The sequence below is a fragment of the Humulus lupulus genome, chromosome 8 (genome assembly GCF_963169125.1).
Source record: "Humulus lupulus chromosome 8, drHumLupu1.1, whole genome shotgun sequence".
Lineage (NCBI taxonomy): Eukaryota > Viridiplantae > Streptophyta > Magnoliopsida > Rosales > Cannabaceae > Humulus > Humulus lupulus.
In genome coordinates, this window is record NC_084800.1 from 174979066 (window position 1) to 174988984 (window position 9919).

Here is a 9919-nt window from a genome sequence, read left to right on the forward strand (position 1 = left end):
TTCAAATTATGGTCTCTTAGTATTTGAAGTATAACTCATTTCTCTAATTTGTGAAAAATATGGTTATCTTGTTTCTTCTGAACAGGACTTGGGATTTACATGGACACATATGGTATGGCATTTTACACTTTATTTTCGGCAATTTTGTAATAAAAAATAATAAAAATTTTGAAAAAGAAAATCTGTTATCTACCGTGTATTTTAAAAAAAGGGGTTGAAAAATTATTTTTGCAATTTATTTGTTTTATCTCAATATATTCTAAAAATATTCAAAAGTTTCCAATTTTGAGGTGTGACAGAATTTGTTTTAAAAAGGGAGATTTTTTGGCATTTATCACTAAAAATCTGGTTACCCGTTTTTGGTTACCCAATCTTGAACTTGCCTCATTTGTGTTCCGAATACTTTATATATTCGGAGTCCCTTGGTTGTTTTATGATCAGTGTTTTCTTGTTAAATCTCTCACATATAACCGAAGTGTTTAGGGTTTCTTTCTTTGTGTGTTTCACTTGTTTCTTTCTTAGCAGTCATGAAGACTCGAGGCCGAGGTTCCTCTTCCAAGTCCGTGAAATCTCAGCAGGAGACACTTCCTGTATCTGTTCCCACTGCCACTCCTTCGGTCCCAGCATCAATTCCTGCTGTCTCTCCTACTCCAGGCCGTCGTTCTAAAACCACAGCAAGAAAGAAGGTTCTTGCTCTTTCGGGTCCTATCAGTTCATCTGTTCTTGGTGCTTCTAGCAAAGGAGTTACGTTCCCGAATTTGGATGCTGAGCAAATACCTGCCTCGGCGGTTTCACTCGCCTCTCCCAAAGATCAAATAAAAGTCAAACCGGCCTTGGCAACCAGTTAGTCCAAATCAATTTCTACTGAAGATGTGTCTGCTTCATCTGATCATGACTCTGAATCCTCACTATCTCCTGATGTGTTGACACCCAAGGCAAAGGGCAAACGTAAGTCCAAAGTTGTTGGGTCGAAGAAAGGGAAAAAGGCCAAAGTGACTAAATCTAAAGGTACCAGTTCCATCTCTGATTCATCTCCTTTATCTCGTTTTAAATTAAAGGCCAAAATCAATCCTCCCCCATGCACCTCATCGGAGGATGTCTCTCCCGAGACGGAAGACTCTCAGCCTGAGTTGGATCCTTCTTTGACCGAGCCCAATCCTGAAGTTCCTCTTGATAATTTGGCTGAGGAGACTGACTCTGAAGAAGACCCATCTAAAGCCTCTCCAGTTGCATCGGACCCAAAAGGCACCACTCCTTTGGCTTTTCCTGAATTGTCGTCCAAACTTGATAAGCAAAAAGGTGCTCCTGCCCGTACCTCAGGTTCTTTCAAAGCTCACTCTATTACATTCTGTTTTAATGATAATGAGAAGAACATGCAATTCTATGACCATCGCCATTTTATTAGTGAGCGAAATTTTCTTTTTGCTCCTCATCGTGTTTTTGGGGTATTGCTTACTTTAGAGGAAAGAGGTTGGTTGCGATCCTTGTCTAGGTTTGATGGGTTTGTGCCTCGGGTTGTTAAAGAATTCTATGCAAATTTGAATGATGAATTATTAGACCAATCTTCTTTCATGTTTCATAAAGTTTATGTTAGGGGTCATTGGTACAATTTTAGCCCGTCCGAAATTACTAAGGCTCTCAATCTCGTCCCTGTGGAGATTGATGATTCTATTGAGTTTGCAAAGGATCAAGTTTTGTCTGAACTGGTTGGTCAGGCTATGGTGTGGGAACCAAGCACCTCTCTTCGTGTCACCAATCTCACTCATTTCTATGGTGCTCTTTTCAAGTTTGCTATGTTTAATTGGATGTCTACCACACATTCCTCTACCATCACTCAAGATATGGCCTTCCTGTTGTTCAAAATTGGTACTGGAGTCGCCATAGATCTTGGAGCTGTTATCTTTGACCAAATCATGTCTCTTAGTGGTGCCAAACGTAAGGGGCAACACTTGATGTTTCCTCAGGTCATTTACAAACTTTTGGACTCTCAACGTCCTTTGAAGAAGTCCCATGAGACCTTGACTTCTCCTTTGGTTGGTCCCACCTATACTGTCAAGGATGATCATGCTCCGTCTACAGCTTGAAAAGTCAAAGGCATTAATCTGGCTAGTCCTGCTTCTGGCAATGTTGTGACTGACACTACTGCTGTCCCGACTGATCTTGGTGCTGTCCAGACAGGAATCACAAGTCTGTCTGTCCGGTTCTCACTCATGGAGGAAACTCAGCGCCAAATTCTTGCTTCATTGGCCTCTCTCCATGCATCCAGCTCTCCTGCCCCATGATAATTTCGGTTACCTTGATCTATTTTACTATTGTTAGTTGTAAAAGAACACTTCATGTGTCTTTCTTTTGGTTTCATTTCCTTTTGGTTTCTATGTTTCTTTGGCATTTTTTTTCAAACAATGAGGGGGAGAGAGTGACTCTATTTTTGGTACTTTGATTATACTTTGATTTTGTTCACCTGCTGGTTATTATTGGTTTCTTTCGTTAACTGTGCTTTGGTTAACTTTCGCAGGGGGAGTCATTTTTGTTTATTTTGTGACTCTTATGGTTTTAAGCACCTACTTGTGTTTTGCGGGGATCTTTTAAAAATAGATATTCCTTGTCTATAAAATTGCCAAAGGGGGAGATTGTAAATCCTATAATTGGCATTTTTATAGAAATATCTTTTTTCTTAAAAGAGAAAATGGTTGATTTAATTGTTTCCTTTTATTATAATTTTCGGAAATATTTGTTTTCCTTTTATTATAATTTTCGGAAATAGTTGTTTTCCTTTCTTATATTTTTCGGATTTGATTGGAAAATATTTGGTTTCCTTTATTCCATTTTTCGGAATCTCTTTTTTCTTTTGTGTGATTTTTGGTCAATAAAATGCTTCCTTATTTAGCATATATTGCCTCTTTTTGTTTATAAAGGAAACAAAGGTTATTGAAAATATTCGGTACTTACCCAAAGTTATTTTGTGGATTATTTACTGACATATTTTCGTGCAGCTCAAGGATTGCAATCAGGAAACTGGTTTTTAATATCGTTAATTATTGTTTCCTTTTTGAGCTTGTTTTGATCCGGCACAGGTCTGAGCTATCCCCACCGATATCGAATCTGTCGGATCAGCATCTTCTAAATAAGGCAACTCTTCATCAATCAAGATTAACTACTGTGATTCTTGCCTTTATTAGAAGAACTCTTTCTCTGTCTTTGTGAGCACGAAAAAGACTCTATAAATAAGGCTCTAAAGGCAGTGAGAAAAAGTGAACTCTTTGGTGCATTATTTGTGAGCATTATTGTAATATTTGCGAGAGTTCCTCTTTGTATTCAAGATCATAAGTATTCATGTGATCTTGTAGAATTATGTGTGTTTAGTTTTTTAGTGGTGAGTTTATACCATGTTCATGAGTGAATACACATTGTAATTCGAACACAACGTTTATAGTCTTCGGGAGAAGATTTTTACAAGCCTTGCGTCGGGAGGATGCAAGCACTCGCTAGCCATTGAAGGGAGTTCAAGTGGTTGAGCGTTTCAATCAAGATCAGATTAGTGAAGAGAAGTACAACAAGTTGCGGCAAATCTCAAGAGGGAGTCTTGTTTTGTTTAAGTCAATGTTTCTGTACTTGTGATTATTTATTAATTTGTTTTATTCTCTGGGCGTGGCCCCAAGGAGTAGGTTATCCGAAAGGGTTTCTGAACCTTGTAAAAATTCGTTGTGTTCTTTATTGTTTTGCACTGTCTTTTTATTGTGTTCAGTTTCTGTCGTGACAAGTTTGGTTTCTGTCCCAACAGAACTGTAATCTGTGTAAACAGTGAATTACCATTCCGCACTTTAATTAATTTGGTAATTACTAAAAACGAAATTTCAAAAGGCTAATTATGTAATCCCTCAGTCGGTTTAGAGGGATTACACATCTCAACATATTCTAGGTCGTTGGATTTATGGATAGGCTGCATTTTTGGTATCCAATGGTTGTGACTTGTTGATTGAAAGTGATTATGGACTCTTTTTTGTGCCATTATGCTCTTTTACTTTTTTGGTAAAGTAACTTGCCTCCTCTTCTTCACCAAATCCCATCTCTGTCTTCTTCTTGTTTGTTATTTTTCAAGTCTCCACCATCTTTCTTTTTTTCACCTTTCCCTATTTCATTTGCTTTGTTCTTTTTCTCTTCATTTCAATAGAGGCAAAGCTTTTTGGAGCCACCTTTCCTATTGCCATTGTTCGAATTGAACACCCAACTTCTTTTTTTTATCTCAAAACTGGGCAAAGTCCTAGCTTCACTCTTCTCCAGCATTTGCATTCAAAATTTGAGCCAAACAATTGAAATTTTATGCATATTTTCCTGTATTTGATGTCAATTCTAGCAAATTCAATGGGTCATGTTGTCTCCCTTTTGGATATGAGAGACTGCAATAGATCTTTTCAAAATAGGTGGTTTTTCAATAGTTGCAAGCACCTAAGAGCTTTAAATTGAAATTATGCTCCTACAATCGGAATTCCCTCTCCAAAATTTAAATTCATCATTTCCTTGAATTTCTTGTGATTCAGAGAAAAGAAGAACCTGAATTGATTGGTGTAAGGTTGGAATTTTGCGTATTCAATAAAAGTTTATAACACATTAAAATTTTGAAGTAGTTAGTCATTTTTATATAATTATCCATAAATATATTTCAAATTCTTCAATTAACTAGTTCCCAGCAAACAAATTACTAGCAATATAACTAAACCATTGCAACAGCTGTCAAGGTATTGTTTTACAGACAAAAAAAAAGACAAATAATTGACCAATTTTCAGTTTTGCAGATAAATAACAAAACTGAAAATTTTCTAGCTTCACAGAATCACAAAAAGAAAACCAACCCACCTCAGCCGACGATTCCACACCAACACAATGCCATTATGCTATCATTTTAGAAACTCTGTAATTGATAATCGTATAAACAAATGCATGCAGCCACCACACTATAAATCATTTGAAACAAATAATACATACTCTTTCTATGTAAATACATATCAGTTAAATGTAAATACATTTATCCAATAAAACAAAATTACACATTTATCCTCAATAATATACTTAATTTCAAAAATATTTCTCTGACCAAAAAATGTGTACCATCCGGTTACAAAAACCGGTTTTACTAAGTCATTTCACCTGTAGCTACAGTACAAGTTCTTTGTCCTGTTAGAGGGATCTTAAATCTCGAATTCATGTGAGGTTTTACATAAGCTCCCTTTATAAAATATATAAATAAAACATTATGCTTTGGCCTCCAATAACAGGCCGACCCTGTGCAATATATGTAGGCATGAAAATATGATTCTCCCATAAAATAATAAAAAGATACGCCCATAACTAAAAATAGCATTAATTGAAAGTTGAAACATACAAGTCCATTAAAATCATAAGAGAACACCACAAAGAAAACAGAGTACTCAACTCAGCAGTAAAAACAGTACTCAACTCAGCAATAAAAACAAAGAAAAATTACTATCATATTAAGCCAAAAGGCTGCATAATATTTATTATTTGAAGAACTGCTATTAGAAATTAGTGACAATGGTCCTGTTTTCCAAGGAGAGTGAGGAGAAAGTCTTTGTAATCCCCAGAAGTGTCTTTGGCAATAGCATCATCGAGCGAAATGCTGTTCTTCTTGTAGTAAACCTCTTTGATGTCCTTCAAGTCTTTTTCAGCTCTTGTCACTATCACACGAGTCACTGAATCCTCATCAGTTCCCATCTTCTTCACTCCATCACGCACCACCTATTATTTATATATGCAAATATTGATTTTGTTGCATTAGCGATTATACTTGTTCCCAGAAGAGTTTAGCATTGTTATTATGTTTGAAATAAATACCACCTTTGCATAATACTTGTGGGGATCAGTTATGCAACGAACTGTGGTATGTAGTGCTTTCTGAAAACTATTACCAGAATCACCCAACAAATCCTGCAAAAATGACAACGTTTAAAATTTCATTATAGATACAAAAATAATTTAATTTTGATACAACGTCTTAACAAGAAAAATGAAAAAAAAAAAAAAAAAAAAACCTTAGAGATGGAAGTTTTGTGGTCTTCTCTGTAGCGATTGAAGGTGGCATTGAGCTGGGGCTTGCTCCTTGTGGTAAGAATCCTAATGAGTTCATCGTTGTTGAAGCAATTGTCTTTGATTGCCTTGTGAACTATGTCAGCTTCCGCATCCGCCAACCTTGCATTAACCTCTTCCCCGTTGTATCGATATGCACTCACCAACGCCACCAACAGCTGTTTTTTTATTTAACCAAACCAAACAAAAAGTAAATAAATAAATAAATTATCACCTCTTTTTGATGATCACATTTAAGAAAAAAATTGTATTATTATTAATTTTAGATGTTTAACTTATTAAATTTTGCTCATCAAACTACTTAATTTTTTTAAATGTTCAACCCAAAATCTTACATGTGTGAACAAAACGTCTGAGTTTCATCACTGCTAGAAATACTAATCAATCCCTAAACTAAGTAATGATTATATATTAGGTTACTAAACCTTCAAACTCTCAACGAAGATTCTCAATCATGCTTCTTTTTAGAACATATAAAACATTAGCAAAGGGACAAAGTGGCTGATCTCTCCTAGCTGTTGAACACTTTGTAAATATTAAATTAAGAAAAAAGTAGGCATAATTAGTCGTTCTTTTGTCATAACACATACAAAGTTTTCCTACCTCATTATTTAAAATAATGGAGAGCATTTATATAATCATATAATCGTTAATGATAATAATAACTGGGACTGGGACTGGGAGGAACCTTGCGGAGATCACCAGTGGTATGGGCAGCCAAGTCTTCCTCAAGGGAACGTTTGTAGCGACTCTGGTATGCCCTTCTCACACCCAAAAGCTCTTCAGGCGAATAAATGCATGAAATTTCAATCAAAACCCTGAAATCTGCCTCTGACTTTTTGATCGCTACGTGGGCCAATACTGCATCTCTGTCTACCGGGTCCAGGATCCAACGGTACACAGCTTTCTGATTATCGACAATAAGGATATTAAAAATAACAATAAGAATACAAATGATTTACTTATGTATACTAATTTCTTCTCATGAATTCTTTTGACTGCTCTTTCAAAAAAAAATTCTTTTGACATTGTCCTCGAATTAAGCGACTACTTTAATCAGTTACAACTTACAACTTATAAACATATATAGCTAAAATAATGAGGAAATTATTCTCTTGGCCTTCACTTCATCTCTTTGATATTAACTAGAGGACAAAACTGTGATAATTACTATGACCAAATAAGAAAAAAAATCTATTTTGGTTTAGGATTAAATAATATTCTAAGTTTTCACAAAAATTAATAGTACATTTGTTTTTCAAAAAAGTGTTAATATAATTACAGAACATTTAACATTCCAATGATAATTATGTCTGGATTTTATTTTATATTATCATACCAAAGTACATTTTATGTTGCAATAATACACACAAATATATAATATTATATCAAACATATAAAAAAAATTATATTTAACCAGAACCCATTAATATATTTATATAAATATATTAAAATATGATTAATAAAAGAAATGAAATATATGAATATTATTATTAAAACAAGCATTGATGAATATTAATAATAAAAAAGAGAACCTCAAAGTCACCGGAAAGCTCGGACTCAAGACGCTTGATAAGATCCTCTTCATAGAGCCGCTCATAAGCTTCTCTGATTTGCTTCCTTTGAGTTGCATTTCTATGGCCCAATATGTTAATGATGGCCTTCTCATCAGTGCCCCATCCTGTATATTTAGTTTAAATACCATTATCAAATTAATATTTCTTACAACAACAACAATAATAATAATGACAATCATAATATGTATATATATATATATATAAACACTATATTATAACTTATTTTAGATAAAAATATTCACATAATCATACAAACAAATAATGATCAACGACCTTTACAAGCTTTGTGAAGAAGCTCGGCGTCTTCAATTGGAGAAGCATTGTCGATAGCAATGAGTGTTGCCATTAATTGTGTTGAGCAATATTGGTTTATATGTATAGCAATATAGTGCTATATGTATATAATGAGAGTATGTTTCACTTATTTATATAGAGGATGATAACTAAGTAACCCTATTATTCTATTTTATTACGAAAAAACACAAATTCTTAGTATAGCTAGTTTATTATATATTAATTAATAATCGAATACGATAAGAATCAACATCTATTTCACCAAAACAAAGAGATAAGGGGCTTAGGTGTGAATTAGTTGGCTTACTTTAAACATTTTAATTATAACACAAAAAATAATCAAAAAGTTAGGTGAATTTTGTCAAAATGGCAATTTGTAATAGGATAGGACATTTGCATATATAGTATAAATTTACGCATATAAATGTATTATTCTTGGTATTAATTTTCTATTTTTATTTCTTTCTATATATAAATGTATAATTCCGTTTCGTACAACTCAGTGGTCATATTTCCATATTGAATTGTCAGAGTGACCTATCATATTTGAATTTCAATATGTTTTACCAATTTTTTCAACAAGTCATTATCATCACTAGAAGGAGACACTGCATTTCCTAGCTATAATATCTTCAAAAACAAAAAGAGGTGCAATATTTCTAGATTCTTGATCATTTGCGCTCTTGTGTAGCAGTCTTGTGTTTTCTTTCTTTATACATTATAATAATTTCCTTTCCAAAGGGAAAAAAAATAGTAATAGTAAATTTTTATGGGAATATATATTTTTGGGTGCATATTTTATTACTCATATATATATATATAAATAAATAAGAACTCTTATATCAAGTTACTTTAATGATTAAAATTAAAACAAAAACTAAATGTAAAAAAAAAATCAATATTAGATTAACTTGATCTATCACATTGTAAAATTACTCTAATATTTGTTTATTTCAAACCATCATTTTTTTCCCGTCAATTCCCATATCATTAGTTGTTTTTTTTTAATAATTATATTATTATAATTATTTCAAGATTAAATAGGATCGATATTCGTTTAAAACATACAACATGTAAAAAAAATGGATGCGACTCATATATGGTCATTCAAAAGTGCAAAACTACATTACTAAGCTTTGTACCAGTCTATAACACATGATCGGGTTTTGAGATAAAAAAAAAAGATAATATATATATATATATCTGGCTACGGTGTGTGTGCTTTAAGCATTAGTCCCACATTAGTGAGATATTGTGAGATTATAGAGTTTTAAAATGTGAATTAATCCAATCTCTGATATTAAAAAGATTAAAAAAACAAAAAACAAAAAAAAGCATAAAACGTAATAGGGAACATTTTTTACATTACCATTAAATAAACATTACCTTTGCATGCCTTTTGGAGAGCTTCAGCATCTTCCACCGCGGAATTGTAGTGTTGAGGAGCAATAAGAGTAGAAGTAGCCATTGATTAATATATCTCTTATTTAATTATTAATTAATATATATGTGAGTATGAGGAGTACTGTATGTTCTATTTATAACCCAACCCAATACATTTATCATAGACTTTAACGCCAACTCACGTTTATCATCATCTTTTGACGTTACTTCACATGTGAAATTGCAACAAAACATTTTCTATAGCCACAAGGCTACTTACTATTCCTGGAAAATGTTGTCTTCTTAATCTTTATTATAAGATATATTAATTTATTATATTACAGAATATATATATTATATATATATATAATTAAGTACTGAATTCAGAGTTCACATGGTAAATAGTGTGGTGGGTATTGGCGTTTTCTATTTGCATGGTGGACACGTGGCATTGTACGGTATCTGGTTTTATTTTTCCTTCAGTTTCTTGGCTGGATTTTCTTTTTCTCTTTTGCTTTATCATGTACTGTTTATTCTTTTTCCTTTTCTATAACTAATAATTT

At 33.1% G+C, this 9919-nt stretch overlaps 2 protein-coding genes across 2 annotated transcripts; one reads left to right on the forward strand and one right to left on the reverse strand.

Moving 5' to 3' along the window:
- The first annotated feature begins 527 nt into the window (after positions 1-527).
- LOC133796274 (uncharacterized) lies at positions 528-4314 on the forward strand. The gene is made up of 4 exons (XM_062233747.1): positions 528-836; positions 936-1320; positions 1558-1935; positions 4172-4314. The coding sequence occupies exons 1-4, from the start codon at positions 528-530 to the stop codon at positions 4312-4314; spliced, it is 1215 nt and encodes a 404-aa protein (XP_062089731.1).
- A 1010-nt stretch (positions 4315-5324) lies between these two features.
- On the reverse strand, positions 5325-8118 carry LOC133798679 (annexin-like protein RJ4). The gene is made up of 6 exons (XM_062237115.1): positions 7953-8118; positions 7638-7783; positions 6791-7009; positions 6048-6260; positions 5854-5943; positions 5325-5754 (listed from the first exon to the last, which is right to left on the reverse strand). The coding sequence occupies exons 1-6, from the start codon at positions 8023-8025 to the stop codon at positions 5542-5544; spliced, it is 954 nt and encodes a 317-aa protein (XP_062093099.1). The 5' UTR covers positions 8026-8118; the 3' UTR covers positions 5325-5541.
- Positions 8119-9919: the final 1801 nt, after the last annotated feature.